Source organism: Venturia canescens, chromosome 6 (assembly GCF_019457755.1).
Source record: "Venturia canescens isolate UGA chromosome 6, ASM1945775v1, whole genome shotgun sequence".
NCBI classification, from domain to species: Eukaryota; Metazoa; Arthropoda; class Insecta; order Hymenoptera; family Ichneumonidae; genus Venturia; species Venturia canescens.
Genome location: NC_057426.1, coordinates 5,353,320 through 5,373,256, shown reverse-complemented (window position 1 = coordinate 5,373,256; position 19,937 = coordinate 5,353,320). Strand labels below are relative to the sequence as shown.

At 44.5% G+C, this 19,937-nt stretch overlaps 2 protein-coding genes across 13 annotated transcripts in view; one reads left to right on the top strand and one right to left on the bottom strand.

The window, feature by feature from the left end:
• Positions 1–19,937, bottom strand: part of MED20 (Mediator complex subunit 20) — a 92,400-nt gene that overhangs the window by 62,736 nt on the left and 9,727 nt on the right. The window lies entirely within an intron of this gene.
• LOC122412032 (facilitated trehalose transporter Tret1-2 homolog) overlaps positions 1–19,937 on the top strand; it is a 78,722-nt gene that overhangs the window by 49,937 nt on the left and 8,848 nt on the right. For 10 of the 11 annotated variants that reach the window (XM_043421264.1, XM_043421255.1, XM_043421254.1 and 7 more), the window contains 2 exons: positions 12,283–12,384; positions 19,258–19,388. In XM_043421264.1, coding sequence (XP_043277199.1) covers positions 12,322–12,384; positions 19,258–19,388 — 194 coding nt within the window. In that variant the 5' untranslated portion in view covers positions 12,283–12,321. Of the gene's footprint in view, positions 1–12,187; positions 12,202–12,282; positions 12,385–19,257; positions 19,389–19,937 lie in introns of those variants that run through there. The other variant, XM_043421262.1, reaches the window with a different exon arrangement.

Below are 19,937 nucleotides of genomic sequence, written 5' to 3'. Positions count from 1 at the left end.
AATGAGAAAATCGATAAGAATTGAAAGTGACGGATGACTGAAAAACTGTCAGATCAAAAGTCGACGAGAGTTTGTAGGGGAGAAAGAATGGAGCAGACCAACGTAGAAATCCTTCTACATTTATGAAGCTGCCATTCCACTGTCTGGCGATTTGTCTCCCGATCGAATACAATTTGTGCTCACGACAGTGCTGGACCACGTGATTCTGAAGATTTCCGTCATTGCCAATATCCGGCCCTCCAGCCGGCAGTCCGAGAGAAAGGGGCAAAAAGTTGAAAAACGAAAGAGAGAGAGAGAGGAAGAAGAATCGAGACAAAAAAATGTCGGCATTATTCTTGGGGCAGCCCCCATATTTTGGAGATTAAAATGATTATAGTGCAGAAAATCAGCTCCGCAGTTTGCAGGCCTGGCATCTGTTATAGTTTGACATAATTTTGAAAAAGATTAAAAAATAATACGAAAAAAAAAAAAAAAAACGAAAAACGAGACGTGGGCACGTGCCAAACTGGAGCAGCAGACCCACCAGACGACATTCCCTAGGATTCGTCTCTATTTTGGTTCCTCCTACAATGAGGTCAAAATTGGGGACAATAGAACTGGTCCGAATATAATTTAGCATACTCGTATAAACTAAGCCTTTTGTCCCTGGCCAAGCCTCCTTTCACCGTTGACCTAAACTCGTGTAAATAAGCATCGAAGGATCAGACTATCCCCAAATATTAAAATACTCGATTTTCCACTTTTTTCGCCCGTACAAAAATCAGCAGGAACACACAAATTATCGACTTTGACCCAAATATGCGGAATTTCCTGACCGCATGAGAATACAATGAGGCAAGATAATGTTTTACGAGCGGAGACGGCGCGCCAGAATCGCTTGGGAAACGTGTCAGTGAGTGAACTCCAAGGAAATCCCACAATTTTTTTTCTTCAACTCCAGTCTTCCAATGATCGCAATAATTATAATCAACTTCAACCCTCAACGAGGCTAAGCCACAAAAAAATAACAATTTGACCCCAAAAAGAGTGATGCACAATCCCAATTAATTTAATGCGAATTCTCAACGAAAAATCAACACTTTTATGACGAGCCAAATGCGGAGCTTCTTGATGAGAGGTTTTTCGACGACACCGAGCACGCACGATTGCACCGATATATTCATGCAATTTGCCAATTTCTCGAGCACTTTGACATAATAATTGTGAAAATGTATAGAACACGTGACTGCGAAGGGCCTCGTGCGCATTGTATGTGGGACTGAGCGAGAGAGCGAGAGCAGGGAAGAGGGAGAAGGATTCACAGTTTCCTCGAGCCAGCATTGTTCATCGTTGCAGCATGAACGAGAGAAAGAGATCGCGACAATAGAATCAGATGTTCTGTTAAGCATAATGGAGCGCGTGGCCTACACGCTAATGAAAGGGTTGCACCTTTGAATACTACACAAAATGCATGTGTATGGTTCCCACTACAAAACACGCGTTTATACACACATTTGTACATTTTTCTATATCTGTATCCCGAGGAATCAGTGTTTCTCATCCTCCCAAAGAATCGAGTTGAATATCAGTAAAAAGAAACAAATGAATTTGAAATTTGATTAATCTGAATTTGCGGGGACGAATTTTCATGTTTTTCAATCGCTTTCAATTTCATTCAGACTTTCGTCGAATGTAAGAAAAATTTGGTACAATTTGATTGACATTCGAGATCATTTTATCGAGAAAATGTTGACGAATTTTTGGAACAAGTGATTGGAATTTTGTCTCAAGCCAACTTTGGGTTCGTTTCGAAGTAGAGGCCATGTGAAGCGAAAGGAAGAGGAAGGGAAGTGAGAACCACGCAGCACGAGTGCACTAAATCGGGCCTCAAGTGCACTGCTGCAGGGGCCAATGTCAGAGTTCGAATCGATAACGCGGTGATTTCTCAACTTTGCGGCGTTTCTATGCCTCTCTCCGGCTTGTGCTGATGTGTGCGCGTGAATAGGTGCGTACGCATGCAGCACATGGATGCACGTAGTTGGAGTGTAATAAGAGTGTAGAACAATGAGAGCGTGTGCCAGGTCGGCGGCGCGGGGATTCCACCTCGGGAGCAAGCTCTACTTTCATTTCTAATTTTCTTTAGCTCGAAAATGAATATGAGAATCGCGGTAGCGAGGATATGGAAAAAGTTTGAATGTCCCGCAGCGGAAAAGGAGAGAGAGGGCGCCACAACTTTGCGGATTGGCAGATACGCTTGAAACCGGAGAGACTCCGAGTCGATACTTTTCATCGAATTGAAACAAATGATCGGTCACACTCGGTTCTTTCGTGTCCAGAACGAAAGTTTTGAGCAAACGTTTTTTCGATTATTGCGAACTTTGTATTTGGAAACGAAGGTGCAGTCGGGAGATGACATTCTGAGCGAGTTTCTCGTTCACACTCCCCTTTTACCAAGCACTCGTGCACACCTCGTCCTCGTGGAAAGTTCAAATGGCGACGAGACACGAAAGAGAAATACTGCGAATCGAACTGCGACGAGTGCGAGCCTGCTGCGTACGCGTACGAATTCCAAAGATTCGACTTTGCTTCCCGTTGGACTCGCAGCGCTGCGTCTTCAACATTTCAAGATGAGGATTCGAACGGCTCGGACGGAGTTTATTCAAATGCCGATTTGTTCCGCCCGCGGAGTAGAAATTATATATGAAGAATAAAAAAGTTCCACAGCACTGCGTGTGTGAGTCGAACGAACTTTATTTTACTCCGAGAAATCACGAGTGTGGCTCGTTCCACCAGAAAAAAAAGCTGTTTCACCCTCGTGCTAATTTTCCAGCCCCCTTTCCGGCTCGTTTCATTTTTCCGGTGCCGGAGCCAGAGTAAAAAATGAGGGAATCCTCGATCTTTCGAATGTGCGCACGGTTTGATAAGTCATTTGGTGGGAGAGCAAATGCAGCGACGAGGAATGATGAACCGGAAGGACGGGCCCTCCCCAGTATCGCTTCCTATTCACATTTCCCTCGGTGGCACATATATGCACGAGCACATTTGCGCGCGAGGAACCGTACACGCGCAGGAAGCCTAAATGTAGCATTATGAACCTGCGCCCTCCATTTTTGAAGTAATGACTCTGCTTCGCCTCGCTCTCGCCATTCAAACATGCGGACATGGATATCAATTTTTCGCACGGTTCCGATGGGAACTTCCTTTCGGTATCCAAGAATTGTGCTCTCACATTTCATGAGCCCCCTTGAGCCACAATATTTCAGCTCGATCGCTCAATCGCAGTTCTTAATTACATTCCGGAAGTAAATCGATATTTCCGAAATCATTTTCACCGAAAATCCCTCATTCCAGAAAAGTTCGGACTCTGTCGAATTCTACAATTTTTGTGGTTTCATAATTCCTAGAGATTGATTCCAAAGATCCCCTCTCCCTTTCTATGAAAATTCATCATTCCGATGATTCGTGACGTTCCACCCCCGCCCCCTTCCTCGCACTCTAGAAAATCATCATTTTTTTCGTTTCAACGCTCTTGGCAATGATTTCGAATGGGTCGTTAACATTTCAGCTCTTTTTATCATTCCTCTGATTCATCTTACTTCCGAAGGTAATGAAAAATCTTGAATAAACCACGTCGCTGAACCGCCTCCTTCTTCCATCTCCGAGGGCAGTAACAAAAGCAAAACAAAGAAAGAAAAATGAGGCTCAACACTTTATAATTGTTTTCTCATTTTCATTGTTACGAAACTCTTTTCGAAATAACTTGCCCGGAAGGGTCCTCCTTCGAGCGGAATAACCAGAGTAGCCAAAATATGCATGTTACGTGTGCTTATGCGAAAGCTTATGCGAGATATGACGAGCTGCTTCTGCTGGCCTGGCTGATCCATCTGCTCCCTCGTACATGCTCCCTGCAGCTATATTATTCCTCCCACGTCTGGCATACAATATTCGCGTACACGTTCATGTATTCTAAATCCAGCGCTAGAGTCCGTTCTCCTCTGTACCAATAACTGTGTGTACAGAGAGACGGTGTAGAAAAAAAACAACGCAACAAGGTTTGCTTACCGAGTAAACTGGTGCAAGTTTTTTCGGGGACGAGGATTTTGCGATCGGCGAAAGTAGGAGCGAAAATAATGGGAGAGGAGAGTTGGCTAGTGTAAGAAAAAAGAAGACTCGAGACAGCGCGAGGAGACTGCGTGAGGCGGGGGGAAAGAGATGGAAAGAGGAAAAGGTTCGACTCGCCCTGTTTGCTTCAGGGCTTTCCACCTCGTCCCTCTTCCTCCGGAAAGAAAAATCCCGAGATGCTGCAAGGAATCATCTCTCGCGCGTGTGCTCACTCGGACCAGCAGAGAACCTGCATGTGTCAAATATTTGCTCGCGCGAATCGGAAGCAAGGAAGGAAAAGCAAGAAAAACGGGGGGGAAAAGCGACGAGACGAGACTCGGTAATGCAAAAACGATTTTCCACACGTTTACATCGAGAAACGTGTCGAATTTTCTTGCTCTTTATTTCGCCGTATATACGTACCTCATCCGCGCAGCACATGATATCTCTGTCGCGAGATCACAAGAATTCCGGAGAAACGAAGTTTCGGAGATTTCATAAATCAACATAAATTTTGGGTTTTTACGAGCAGAGAAAATTCGGAGGGAAAGAAACTTTTGATATCGAAAATAGAACGTTGCAGGAAAACTTGGAAAAAAACGAGAGCATCGTACTCGCACTCGTCATTCGCGGGCAATTGATAAATTTAAATAACGCGATAAAATTCGGGGATTTACTGAATGAAAATATGAATGAAGTGGGTGGGAACTTCCACCGGTCCATTAGCCTGTACGAATAAATGTTTTTACCAGGAAGTTGACACGGTATTAATAGAAACCTTCACGACTTTGACGCGGGTTACTAAAATAAGCGAATCTTTGTGCGCCGATAAGGACTAAACTCGCCATCAATTTAATCGAGATTAACAAGATCGTCGGACATGCCGTTAGCACGCATATTTTGTGCACGCGCATAAAACCCGTCATAACCAAAATGACAAAAGAGAGTCAAGACCAAAGTCTATTGCTCTTCTCGTCGAGTGTTGGGCTATCGCGGCGTCTATAGCTAAAAATAGGACATCGACGTGACAAAGTTAATCCGACGTGGCAAGAAGAGCATGGCGAATTGAGTCTCGCGATAGAGAGAGAGACTGCGATTTATTTCTGTCGGACGTTGCGCGCGAGCGTGTGCGAGTGTTCCGGAGTGCGTACAATTTTTACTGCTATTGGATTTCTATCAGAGCCGAAGAGGAATGCTCATTACCAATTTTCCGAATGTCACAACGAGCACCAAAGTTTGCAGCGCTTTCGCCGGTCCCATGGCACCCTTGAAGTCGATTATTTCAGTCAGTTTTTCAGCTGAAACGTCCACTGACATAATTCGAGGAAAAAAATGAGACGAAAAATAGCCAACCGATCAAGCTTTTGCTCCGGCTCTTTCCATCCCGTTGTCCTCGCGACGAGCCCCAATAAGTACGCAGGAAAGCTTACACATGTTCGTTCATTAGTGCGGAGAATCGACGATTGCTTAGAAATGCAGAGGGCAGCAACAATTCGATATATCTCAATGTCAAGAACGGAATTGGGAAAACCGATCCAGGCGCGTTAACGCCGAGAACAGAAACGAGGGTCTCCTCGCATAACCCCTTAGAAATGCAGTTGTAAACGCGCATAAAAACGAAACATAGACCATAAACGAAGTTCCACTCTCATTAGGAGAATTAAAGCCCCCCCCCCCCCCCCCCGTTGCGAAAGAAATTGCCCCGGGGATCGCAAACTGAAAGAGAAGAAGCGACTAGTAAACTCGGTGAGTTTAAGACTGTAGCAAAAGAGGATAGCGTCGCTGTTATAATAAACGACTATTATTTCGGTTAAAGATTACTCCAATCTCCGTCGCGTCTATCCGAATGAGCATGAAGATAAACAAGAGTTATTTAGCGGTGCATTCGCCCTGGGATTTTTCACTTTTTGTAGTGTCGCATAATCGTCTCGTGCTATTCCCATCGCGAGTGTGTGCGAGCACGAGAAAATTATCAGAGAATATGGAGCAAGAAATATCTTTATAAATAGCAGTTGTAACAACCGTTTCAATCGCGAATTATTGTGCGGGAATGGAGCGTATTCATCCGGATGGAAAATGCGAAATAAGTGGAGAAAATCATTCATCGATTTTTCGTAGCTAAATCGATACTTCTCATCGCGTCCGTTGCTAATAAACGACCCAATCTCACCTTTTCCATCGAGTTGTCATCAATCTGCGAAACGTAAATTCGTCGAGTCAACTCGATGGCGATGATTTCAAAATTTTCTACAAAATTAATCGCGCGTTGAACCGCGACGAAAGAAATTCAATAACACGGAAAATCTCGTTCGTTCCTCCGAAAGCGAAATTCGAGTAAGTATTTCGAGAAGCAATTAAGAAACTCCGAGTCGCCTTTCTATCATGATTATCGGGATAATTTTTGAAAGATAATTCTCTCAGTGCGCACGCACATTGATTTTTCGAGCGAGCGTAGATCAAACTCGGGGCTAATTACACATTTCTGTCTCTTTTCCTCTCTTGAGATAGCTCAAACTCACTATAGTTTCAACGCGAATGCAATCATTCGTAAAGCATATATCGAGTGTGTATGGAACGAGGGAGAGATAGAAATGCCGTTCAAGTAGAGATGAGGTGGATCATACAGAGTCGAAGAGTGAGAGGGGAGGGAGGGAGAGAAAACCGCGCATTAATTAGCCAGTCCGCATTGATCGGTCGGCTGAACCGTTGTGTGTGGCGCCTCTCGGCTATCTCGTCCAGCAGAGGATTCGCGAGGCTCTCGACAACACCGAGAGTGTGTGTCATACTCTCGACGAGTCCGAGCTGCTGCTGCTGCTGCTGTTGCTGCTGCTCTGCCGAGCGAGCCTCTTGGATACGAAACGTCCGAACGGATCATCATCGTTAACTACGAGCATATACCATGTATATATTTATCCATGGAAGAGGATTATCCGGGACTGCCCTCCAATATAATACTAGAATTAAGGACTCGAGCGTAGAATTGCATGGATTTCACGTTTAGCCTTCGAATCGCCTAATTAAACAGTACCAATGAAAACATTATTGAGAATTTAAAGCTGGGAATACCCTCTGGAGGATATTCTTGCTCGGATCCTGTGCCATTTTCAGTTAAGGTATTCCATTCGCATGAGCGCATTTTTTGGTGGCGCTAATTGGGGCACTCGAAATTTGGAGCGATTCCTAACCTCTGAGGAGTCGGCTTCTGCCATTTTTCCAACTTGTATCGTTGATGTATCTTTTAAGGATTCGGTAACCCTTTATTTTTATCGTCGCTGTGAATTCCCTACATTTTTTTCTATCTGCGAAACGTTAACTGAAATTTCGCCGATCTATTCGCATGCACTTTTACTTTACTGTTATTTAAAATCAGTTGTTTGTAGAATACTCGTGAAAGGAATACCTTAAGGTACCTACGGAGTGCTCGATGAAAATTTAACACAACTTCAAGTTTAAATGACGGAAGTTATATGCACGATTCGATGAAGTACCATTTAAAGAAGTGAAAGTTTCATTGAGATACATTCCAATATTATACGAAGCAACTATCAACTCTCAATTGTAGAAAGTATTTGAATTCAACGACGGAGAATGACGATTATTAAAAATTAGGTCGTCCGCATATTCAGAAATCATGAAAAATATGCGGATTATGCTGAGATCGAAAAAAAAAAAAACAAAATTGTGCGATATCTTACGGAGCGTGGACGAAGAATTCTTGTAACCATTGACTAGAAACGAAATGGTATTTTTCTCAAGAAGAAACTATCGTTCGAGAACGGAGTGGAAGTGGTTTTTCGTCAAAGTACAGCGGACCGAGAAAAATTTGTGGAAATCAAGTTTCGAGCGCTCCAGTAGTTTTCAATGTAAACGGTGATTTCGATGAGCGATTTTCGCGTGCGACAATGCGAGAGAATACGTGCTGATGCTCTCCGAATTTGCGCCTCATCGGATCTGCGACGAAAATATAAAAACTCGAAAATGGAATTATTATCGAGTCAAATATTTGAAAAAAGTTTTGATAGCTCCATTTTTTATATCTTATACACAAGTGAATTGTGATTTGGGAATTTGACGTCGTCTCGTTCGAGATAAAAACGAGGGGATCCCGCCCCCGAGGACGAAAATCACTGACCCTGAATCGAAATTCGCTCAACATCCATCTCGCAAGCCAGTAAATAAGATATACTTAAACGCAGTGGAGAGTGTACGAATGTCGAGGAGAAAAGGGGATAGGAGTCAATCTCGCGAAAATTGAAATGCGTCTGGGAGGGGCGGGGGGAGATGACGGTGAGTGAGCGAGGTCGGGAACTTTTGCTTCGACGAGGGTCGAAGGTCGTGGAAAATATGGAGACGTAGAGAGAGAGAGAGAGAGAGAGAGAGAGGAAAAGAAAGAGAAGGAAAATTGAAAGGGCTGTAATACCGAAATACACGAGACGACGACACGGCCCTCGCAGCCGGCGGTGAATCCTCTTGTGCTCTCGTATACTAGAGAAAGTCCGAGGGAGAAGAAAATAAAGAAGAAAAATGAAGAGACAAAAGTAGTTGAAACGTCCTGTCGCTTCGAGATGGTGAAAAAGAGTTACGAAGATCTGACGATAAATATACGAGTTTATGGGGAATGCCATGAGGAATTATGTTGCGGGAACTTCATCGAGACTTTTGGAGTATCGGAATTAATCGAGATTCGCGTCACGTGAATCTTCAACTCGATTCGCCGCCGAGTTTCCCTCTCCCTCCCCGTACAATCCCGGATTCGAGACTCATTCTCCGCCACCTGAAACTCCCGCAAAATTTATTCCACAAATAACGCGTTGCGATGCAAAAATGTAGCTGCTGGTTAGCAAACAGAAATGGAGCTTCCGGAAGGAGGTGAAAAACACATCGCGCAACGTTCGCGAACATCGCGGCGAGGAGGAAAGCGTCGATTCCATCGAGGGAGGTTGCCTAACGCTCCCTGGGAAGCCTCGGCCGAGGGAGTGCTCGTTTTCAACCGCTTCTACCCTGCTCGCTAAAATATCCACGGTTAGCTGGGATAAACGGGATTAGATTTGGGATTTGAATATACGGAGAATTCTCCGCGGGCGCGTGTGTGCGCGTTATAGACGTAAAAGTGATTTTGCGCGTATGTGTGCGGAGACTATCGGTATGCGCTCGGGGAAGCTGCGCGCCGGAGAAGATCTATAATCATCCATACGGCTGTTACATCGTCCTTCTCTCCGGCAAACTCTCCTCGCCCACTCGACTATATCTCTTTTAATTAATTTCCCAACGAGCACCTCCAATCTGCCGCATTTGTTGCTACGCGGTGCGCGGCCTGCCCAGAGATTGCATTTCCTATTTTTTCCCCGCGCATTTATTTCTTGCCTCCGCGCTCTTCATTACTTTTTTCATCTCGTTCCTTGAACGCGGTGCTCGCATTTTTTTCCTCAGACGATTAATCTCGTTGACACTCTCCGGAGAATGATCGATAGAAGCGTTTTGTCGGGCATATACGTTCGTGCGGGACAACGGATCGAGGTACATGCAAAGTCGGGGCAAAATGGAACCGGCGAGGAGAGCAGAGTCGGGAAAACGGAAGTCGAATGAACAAATTTCTCCAAGTGGCACGAGCGCCCAGTTTTTCGATAATCTCGTCGCACCCTTTTTCCCCGAGTTACACAGGTTGACCTGTTAGGACGGAGAAACAATTATTTGAGCTTCCCTCCGTGGAAAGTGTCAAGAGAAATAATGAGTAACGCAATGGGCAAAGAAAGAACGGTGCGACTTTGAGTCACGATTAACAACTTCCGGTGTACATTTTGTGAAAGCACACGAGGAAAATGACAGAAAAATAAAGCACGAAAAGCAACGAGGGACGATTATACCGGTCTCTCGATCTTTTTCAACGCGTCGTGTATGCTGGACCTCGAGATTCGTTTTCCTCTCTCTCAGCCCCAATGCCCTGAGTAACGAGACTGAGCTGCACTCTCGTACAAAACGCGAGACGAAGACGCATTTCTATACCTTTTTTCTTCATAGTTTTGTTTCTCCTTGGCACGAGGCTCCTGGAGAAAATACGAAGAACGATTTTCGCTCCTCCGGCCCCGCGTATGTCTGTACATTTCCCCTGCCATTTGGTGATTATACTCAGGACGACAGAAGACACGAGCTCCTAGCAAGAAATGTCCGTCGATGTGGGACGCGAAGACGAGACCGAGCGCAAAGACCAACTATTATTAGGGAGTGCTCGCTTTCATAAATATACGTATATGCGCGTACTCAGCTGTGTAATAAACACCCTTGGGCTCGTCGGTAATTTTCAAGACGTGATAGAACGCACATACTCGCTGGAATTTTGTCCGACGATTGCGTTATTATGGAGATCCACCGTAGGATAGACAAAGTGTTTTAATGCCGTGACAAATGGGACGCGCATTTATCATGAGATCAAACACTCGACGCTCGCCGTAGGCGGCTCAATCTTTTCGTAATTTTGTCCTAATAATTGGCAGATTGTGACTCGCACCAAAACTTATGGGCGATGTTTGATTTTCCAATGAAGCCTCGAGATGATTGGGCCTTGCGGCCCGAGGCCTTAACGGACTGCGAAGTTTTCCGTCATTTCAGCTCCCGGTTGATCGAAGCCTCAAAGCTGCTGAAACCACGAAAACCTCATCGAATTGGAAGACATTCGCGAAACGAATTACTCTTCAATTTCATACGAGCCAAAAGGGATTGCAATCACGTAAAAACGTTCGAATAAGATAGCATAATTCACAGAATACTTTCTATTTTACAATCGCGATTGACTTTTGTATCGACATACATTTTGATGATGATAAAAATCGACGTTCATCGACCCCCGAGAAGCGATTTCCCACGTGCGAAGATATGCACAATTAATAACCGTTATTTATTGCCGATTTAATAGTTCTCCAAACCGATGTACCGAAGCAGTGCTCTCAGGTACGTTTCCTATGATGAAATCGATAAACGGACCGAAAGAGTACGCCGAGCTCAAAGTGAAGGAACGACGAGGTGTGAGATCACCGATGGCTGCGATGCGCCGAGAAACCGACGATGCAAAATTTCACCTACATATTTGCACGCATTCACACATTCGTATACACACAGAGAGACGCGTGTATCATATGAACATGTACAGGGGAGACCGGTGCATAAGGTGTTACTTCAAAAATCGGGGAAATGATTTTTTTTTCATTCCCACACTTTGGTAGATTTTTTTCCGCACACAAAAAGGAAAATGGAATGCTTTTAAAATGACAAAAACAATATTGTAAAAGGAAGGAAAAGATATTTTGATGAAAAATGAAAATTGCTGAGGTTTTTTGGTCTTTGAGAGTAAGCTTTGGTTGAAGCGTCTCAAAATTCTAAAAAGCAACGTATTTTCATGGGCACCCCGTTTTGCCGCGGTCTCCCCTATGTAAAGTCGTAATAGTATTTCATACTTTAACCGAGACGCTCTCAATCTCGCTTATAGATCCTGAGAGTCCTCTCTCCGCACGTCACACCTCTTCTTCTCTTCCTTTTCTTCTCACTTTCCCTATCGCGCTTTACGAATCTCCAATTAACTATATAGCACATGTTTAGGACGCGAGTGCAGTTTCGTGCAGCCCTGGCAAGGATGTAACGCTTTTTTGGCGTGTGTGGACTATTAAAACGTCGGAGCGGTACGAAAATGCCTCAAAGCGAGGAGAGGAATCCCCCTTGCGTCGGTTGCTCACCGCCTCCTGGCGAACGGGCTGGGTGGATACTTGAATTTAGCTGGCCGCTATCGGCAATCTTTTTATTCAATATATTCCCGCGTCCTTTTCATAACGACTTGGAAATATAGAGTGAATAGAAAAATTCATATCTGCGGGGCTTTCAAATCGGAGCACACACGATTCCAAGCTTCGATCGAAAAGCAAAATTCGTTGATTTTCATTTTTTATCGATTCGGGCAAACTCTTCGGACACTTTTTCACCAAATTTTTCTGTAATGGCTTTCCTGGGGGAAAATTTGATGTTGAAACTAGAAAACTGGAGTTTCTACTGGCGTTTATTGAAATAAGAATTATTCTCATTCATTTTCCACTGCATAACTGAGAATAAATTTGTCCTCGACCGCAGAGAATTCCGGTGCGGAGTGATTTGTCAAAAGAAAAGACGAAACCGTGAGAATTGGGTGTACATTAACGGTTGGCATTTCTCACGTTTCAGGTGACGACTGTACCGGAAGAGGGTGACAACGGTTTCAGAATGCCGCGAGCCTCAGTGGTGCACATGACTTCGACGGCGACGAGGCCTCAACACCTGTCTCAGGTACGTTATGCACGCCTGTTTTTACCTGCTCGGTTACTCGTGCGCATGCGACCAAAGTGCTGCCGCGACTTCCAGGTGAAAATCATTGCCGAAAATGATTTTCTCCTGATGATCAAAGAGAAGATGCCCTGACAGTGAGAAAAATGCGGTTACAGGCGCGACTGGAACAGCGCGGTACACGGGCTAATTGGAGGGCGCTGTGTGCCCACCGGAGAAGCTCCAGCTCCGCTAATAACCTCCCGCTCTTTCTCTAATGCCGTTGCGATTTCGTCCTAATTGATATGAATGTTGGGAAAGATTTCTCTCTCATTCCGGGGCTCGTTAACAAAACTTCACGTCGGAAAGTTCCTTTCATTTTCGTTGCGATTCGTGAGAGAAAAACATTAAAACCAAGTCGAATTTCCGCAGTTCGATGAATTTTTTGGAAAAAAGTTCGAGTTCGATGACTCTCATCGGTGAGAAAACTCAGTTTCCGAAAGAATCTTTCGAGTTCGTTGCTCTGCCCCTTGATCGTAAACCCGAAGGCATCGCGAGCCATAAATAATCGTAAAAATCCGATAATTTGATGAGTTTAACGCAGTGTTCGAAATTAGCGTGTTACGAGGATCGGAATTGAGTGGGAAAGTGGAGATTTTAAGCAGGAGTGTGCACGTGCGAATAGCGGAAGCCCATATTCGCCTGGGGAGGGTAGAATATGGCCCAGTTTAGAAGCGAGGAGAAGAAAGCGGTTGGTTCGAGAGTGCCAAGAGGGAAGCGAGGCGCCGGAGAGAATCTGGGATGACTATGAGCGGGAGAACAACGATAAAGATGTGTGTCGAATCGGCGCAAATTTCCATCGAACTCCATCATATCCAAAGTTTGCCGAGCAGGCGTACACGCGTATATAGTTGGAAAAGTGGGGGGGGGGGCATTCCTGTCGAATAAAAGGGCGTAACACGCTTCACTTAGAACGGCCTGGCCTGGGCCTTTTTGGCTCGCTGCAGAGAATCGAGGAGTCGAAAATGCTCGTCAGGAAACTCTGGGCACGATGGAAAATCAACGAAAACGACGAGGGAGCCTGGCTCTTGTCCATATCGAAATGCAAACGATCAAGCTCAATCTTTCCTCCCGTTCCCACATTCAGATCTGCGTTTATATATACGTCACATTATCTGCATTAAATGTCGATTTAATTGAGTAGTTCGCCATTGATAACGCGATAAGAGCTTTTCTGAGAGCACACCAGTCATAATTGCACGAGAGTTCCCCAAGAAAGGGAGAGTTTGTGAAACACATTTCGCATCTCGATTCGCGTTATTCTCACGTATAACATTTGCCATGTTTTTTAAACAGCCTCCGTTTCTATAGCTTTTATGGAGAGCTCGGAAAGCGGGTGTCCAAAGAGATGAGCAAGTGGGATAATTTTGTTCGAAATTTGAAAAAGTATCGCTGAATTTTCCAACTCCCATTCGATTTTTCCTTTGTCAGCGAAGCCTCCGTGTGCACGAGGAATTTTCATTCGCTGATTCCGGTACTGCGAGGGCTCGCAGTTGATCGTGTGCTCGGTACGTGAGACACAGTCGAATCGGTACGCATTCTCGACGATTGTGCCACGAAGCCCCGCACAGCTCTGGTGTAAAATCGTATGACAGAGGTACGCGGGAATTCTCTATATATTTCGAAGCATGAACGCTCCGCCAAGTTTCGTTTCTATACACGATCCCTGAGAGTTTCACCGGATTCACCAAAACTCCGGGCGTGTGTGCGCCAGAGGGAGAAATACACTTGCTCCCAAAAGTTTCGAGGCACCGATTTCTCAGACGGAAATTATGAAATCATCGCTCGAACAGCCTTCCAGAGTTCTTGGTCGTTGGCTGGCCGACGAATCGAGAGCAGGAGGCGCGATGAGAAATTATACTTGATTAATCGACGAAGCAAAGCTTTCTGCACAATTTGAAAAATACGAAGCTACGAACTGTCACGTTTCCGCGACATCGAAAGACTCTGTGCGCGTTTGACGCCTGCGGAGATTTCGGGCATCGAAGAATCCTCGAAACTGAAGCATTTTATATCGCTCTTCCTTGAAAACGATAATTCGACGCTTTCGAACTTTTGGACGACAGTGTATGTGATTTACGGTACGGAAAGGTTATTAGAGTACTGCATTTGTTGTCGCAGTGGGAGTTGGAGAAAGGTGGACGAAGAGAAGAGAAAAGCAGAGGAAGCGAAAGAGAAAGACTGCGCGAGAGAACTCGTTGTACAATGCTTTCAGTAGAGCAGGCAACCAAATGATCGCTCTATATGACATCAAGAGGCTACACGCGATCTCACATACGTGCACAGACACCAGTGCGTGTATAACGACGATGCACATCTCCCACGTTTCGCGTTACAGCGGGACGCGGAATTTGTCATTACAGAAGTTGTGCCGAGAGTTTTCGAGCTCTGCTCTTGGCTCGCTCGCGGCGTTGCGAACTACCGTCGTACGACGACGTTATATTAATGTGTACGCGGGCTCGTTCATATATAAGAAATTTCGTACTGACTTGACCCGTGGGTCATGAAACCCTCGTGACTTTCCGCGCCTCATCCTCTCGGCGAAAACGATTTTTCGGGAACTCGATCGGGAACTCTTGAATATTTTCCGATCGAATGGAAAGCTCGAACGGGATCGAGCTCGATTAAACGATTGAAATATTTTTTCGGATTTTGGAGCTTCGACGTTCAGAAAGAAGGAAAAAGTCAACCCGACCCGGGGAGGAGGAAGCCTCGGAATTGTCAAAATGTACGATCGATTGGTGCGAGCCTGAAAAATGGTGGTGAGGGAAAATATAAAACGAAGGGTTTCCATCTATCAATGTTCTGTCACAGCTACGAGTGTAAACAAAATCGGGACCGGACACGAGTGATTTTGGGCACGATAAATCTGGCGTCGTATGCTCATGTTATCGGATTTCACTCATCCCCCTCGACCCCGTATCAATTCTTCGTGTTGATTATTAGCAGACGAAATGAGTGCTCGCGACGATGACGTTTTATGAATTTAAATGAACGTAAATATCGCGCTCGATGATAATTCAAATAACGCGACTGCAGAAGATTAAATTTTTTCGTCTGGCTTACGTTATCGGGGCGCGAGAACGCTTCAGGGAATTCTATAAACATCGACAGCGCGAGGACTTTATAGCATCAGGTTTTTCAATTTATCGGCACAAACTATTTCTGTATTTCGTTTGTTTGTTTTTTTTTTTTGTTTTTTTTTTCCAATGTACGGCAATAAGCTCAGACTCTCTTACCGAGAAAATACCCATGGAGAATCGATATTACGTTTCTCCATGTACTTTTACGCGTAGAAAGTACGTGAGGAAATGTGCATAAGCACCTTCTCTAGGGTCGCTTCGTCCGGAACGGCTGTTCGAAGATTTTATATTTCTAACAGTACAAGTATCGCGGGCATGGCATTCCTAGAGCTGAAATTCTTTTCAATACCCGAGTCGTATCTGCTCTAGAATTTTCAAATAAAATCATCCAAAAAACACAGAATAAATCGTCATGAAAAGCTTTTTCAAATGGAAAAATCTACTTTTATCAGTACGATTTCTCGTTTACTCGCAAATCTTTATCCGTCGACTCTTTTACAGTGTTCGTAAACACAAAATGATCAAAATGACACTGAAGTTTGCAGCGTTGGAGTCCAACGGAATGATCTGAAAAAACTCTCCAACAATTCCAATAAATCTCCAATTCTGTTACCTGCCTAATTTGCATTCGTTGTTTTTCAGTCTACATCAACGATTCGTGAAATAAGAAATTAGTGAATTACAGTTGTTGTTTTCGTTGGACTCCAGCGTTGCTAACTTCAGCATCGTTTTCAACATAGTTTCGTTGATAATGATAATAACGATTTCCTTCATTGATAGAGATAAAAATATCCAAGACATTCAGTCCTGCGCAAGTGTACGATACTCTCAAATCGAGCATATTATTTCAGGATATTTTGTTTGAGAATATTTTTGGCCGTACGCCAAATGAAATTTGTCAGAACAAAAGTATTAAAAATTCCATTTCGATTGTCACAGGGCGGTCAATTTCAACGTAATTCCTCATTCGAACACCTCCCGAAAGTTTTGTCACCGAGGACAAGAAAGTAGAGAAATATTTATTCGGCGAAAAGATAGGCACGATCATTATATCGTACTAAGAATAATGGTGCGAGTATAAAAATGGCCTGTAGCAAGTACATGAATGAATGCGCACACGTATGTGTGTACATAAGTTATATCGGTACAGCGATTTGTCGGAATCTATGTGTTCCGGGAGGCTCTGGTGGTGCTTCGATTCTGCAGAGGACGCGAAGGCGGGGGGGGCTCAGGATGAAATATCGACAGAATTTACAACAGGTGCACACGACACCGCTTTATGTATAGGTTCGAGTGTCTTCCCCCGGTGGTGGCACGGAGGTTAAAAAAGAACTGGAATTTGTGCTTTTTCCCCAAAGAGTATTAATGCAATTAATTATCGATCATTCATGCGATACAATCGCGCGATCGAGGAGACTCGGAGTGAAAGTAAAGTTCGAACGATGCGCCGCAGAGTTTCCGGTTCATTCGCGAATCCCATTTCATTCCCAGCCACGATCGGACCCGCGGTAACGGGCCACACAACCGCCTCGCCAAGCCGCGCGAAATACAGGGAAAAAACGAAGAAAACGAGGATCGTTTCATTGAGGAACGATCGAGAAGCAAGACGAATGCAAAAAAGCGTTGACGCGCCGCGAACGCATGTTCTCGGACACGAGGCGAGCTGCTATGGCAAACGGCAGCTATATGTGTCGGCCATGTAAAGATATATCACGTGCTCAATATGGAGATATATATCCGGTATGGTAACTCGAGCCATGAAATGTATTCCATAGGGGACGGAGCGAGAAGAGCTTTGGCGCCAGGGGAAACACGCATTATCCGCATATATAGACGAGTTAATACGCACGAGGTGTAAACGAGAGAGAGAGAGAGAGAGAGAGAGAGAGGGAGTGGGACTGGCGACAGTTGAAAAATCTTTATTGAGTTTGCTCATTTTTATCCGCCTTTTGGAACGTTCGTTCCCACAATCTTATTACAATAACAGGTTTCATTGATTAAAAAATGAGGGTAGGGGGGGGGGGGGGATGCTCGAACTGATTTACCGGGCGACGTGGATCGAAACGTTTGGAATAAAGAAATTCGTATTCATTTGCCAGGCACCGCCACCGGAGATATGAGTTATTGACAAATTAGTGGCGACCAATCCGTTGCGCTCGAGAAACGAAGGGAAAAAGTGCTGGGAACTGAGCAGCCAATGGGCTCGAGGAACGAACGTACGAGAATTTTCTGCAAGGAAAAAAATTTCGTTCGATGGCTCAGAATGATTGGGAAATTTTGAAAATTTTTGCCAGGCTACTCGATAAAGTTTTCGATTTTTGGACTGGCGTAGCGATCAGAAGTGGGAATTGGAAAGAATTTCTATATGCATCGTCGTGCGCCGAGACGTTCCAGTGTCACAATTTCAGGATGTTCCCCCGCAGCGTCGTAGCCGAATAACGAACGCCAAGGTAAATCCATTGTTGTGGCGCTACGACTAAAATAGTGTTCTCTCGCCAAGGACGGATCCTGGCGAAAATACTAATGCCCGCGCTGCTTCTCCACATGTACAGGGCAATGTGCCACTCGGGAAAGGGGATAAAATAATGATCGAGAGGGAGAGAGAACGGAGAGAAAGATGGAGCGATCGGCAGGAGACCGAGGACAGGATCACTGCATGAAATGTTTAGTATTCCTCGGGCGAGGACGAAATACACCTCTTCGCTCTCCATGCAGCGGTCCGCGGCGTTTCCAATTTGCTACTCGCAATTTGTCCACTGTGAACACGCGATACGAATTTCTCGCACCTCGCTGTCCCCGGAATACCCGCCGCAGGTGACTGCCGGACCAGACTCTGCTTTCAATTGTCTCTTTCTCTCTCTCTCTCTCTCTGTCCCTATATACACATTAATTTATTTATGTTCAATCTCCTCCATGGGAGTGAAGACCTAGGAAAATCCTTGGCAATTTAATGCTGCAACCTTCCTATGGAGTTACATGCGTTGAAAGCGAACGAGGAGCGAGAGATTGAGCTGCTTAATACGACATTCAGCACGTATGGCCTGGGAATCCAAATTGTTGGTGGAAACTAATTCCGTTTCTGGGAGGTAAAACACTCGTTTTTATACGGGCAACAAAGTGTCCAGACTCAAATTAATGTCGAAGCTCGCATCGAGATAAAACTCATGATTTATTCGAATTTTTAAGGGGGTTTAGGTTGATTCGTCTACCAAAAGTTTCGACGATTCAGTTTTATAAAATAAACTCTTTTTCGCAGTGTATCGCTCGAGATTTTCGGATGAAAATCTTATGAAAGTAACCTTCGTACGAAAGCATAATGAGCGTTTGTTAAAACGAAGGTTATTAAGGCAAGCGAGCGCGAGTGTAAAGCCGAACGAAGGGAATGAAAGAGTGGGCAAAATGCTGTCTCGATTTCAACGACGATTCGAGCGAGGTTTACGGATGCACAGGTGACACACGTCGCTGTTGTTTCTCGATGCGAGTGAGGAAATGAATTCGGTTGTTAGTTCGCAATGTTGCATCAGAATCTGGAGCAGGGAACCCTTAAGTGAAGGAGATAGGGCGAAGAGCAATGAGAGAGAAACGATAAACGAGCTCGAGGTTAATGAGAATAGCGAGAAATTGAAGTGAGGGAAGAGCGAGAGAAGATTTCCTTAGAATGGGAATTGTAGTCCGTGGATATTTATAACTCGAGGAAGGCACGCACGAAAGCCTAGAAAATTTAATTGACTCGTTGACATTCGTTTGGTCACAGGTTCTAGCGACGCTGGCGCTGTCGATGGGAACGCTATCATCGGGACTGGCCAAGGGCTACACGTCACCGGCCCTCGATTCCATACTCGACAGCCAACCACCCCATCTTTATCACACGACCAACGACACCTGGTGAGTGAATAAAGGAAAGATCTAAAAGCTGTTTAGAAAATTTGTTTATTGAGAGGAGAAACGTTCGTGCCCGTTGATTAACAGCTTTTGGGTTGCGTTGTGAAATCATTTCTACTTCGGAGAGTCGAAGCTCATTTAAGGGGGGATATCGGTGTGACAGGCTGAAAAATGAGGTATTTTTTGGGAAGTGATGAAGTATACGAGGAAATTTTTTATTTATTTTTAGTACATTTTATTGAGCAGAGAGAGCAGAAAAAGACTCCCCGACGGTTGAGAGCACAAGTGGCACAGCAAGCACGTGAAATGAAAAATTCAAAAAGATTATTAAATTATAATAGTACAGCTATCGCAGCATCGTAGGAAATTTGAAAATTTTGATCTGAAAAAAAATGGCGCCAATTTTAAAAGCAATTCGAATTTTTACACAAAAATTTTGCAGTCAGTTGTTAAAAAAAAGTGAACAATTTTAAAAACTCTACGATGCGACGATACCGATAAGTTTTCTGAAGAGAATTCTTTTTGAACGAAGTCGATTGGACAAAATTTGAC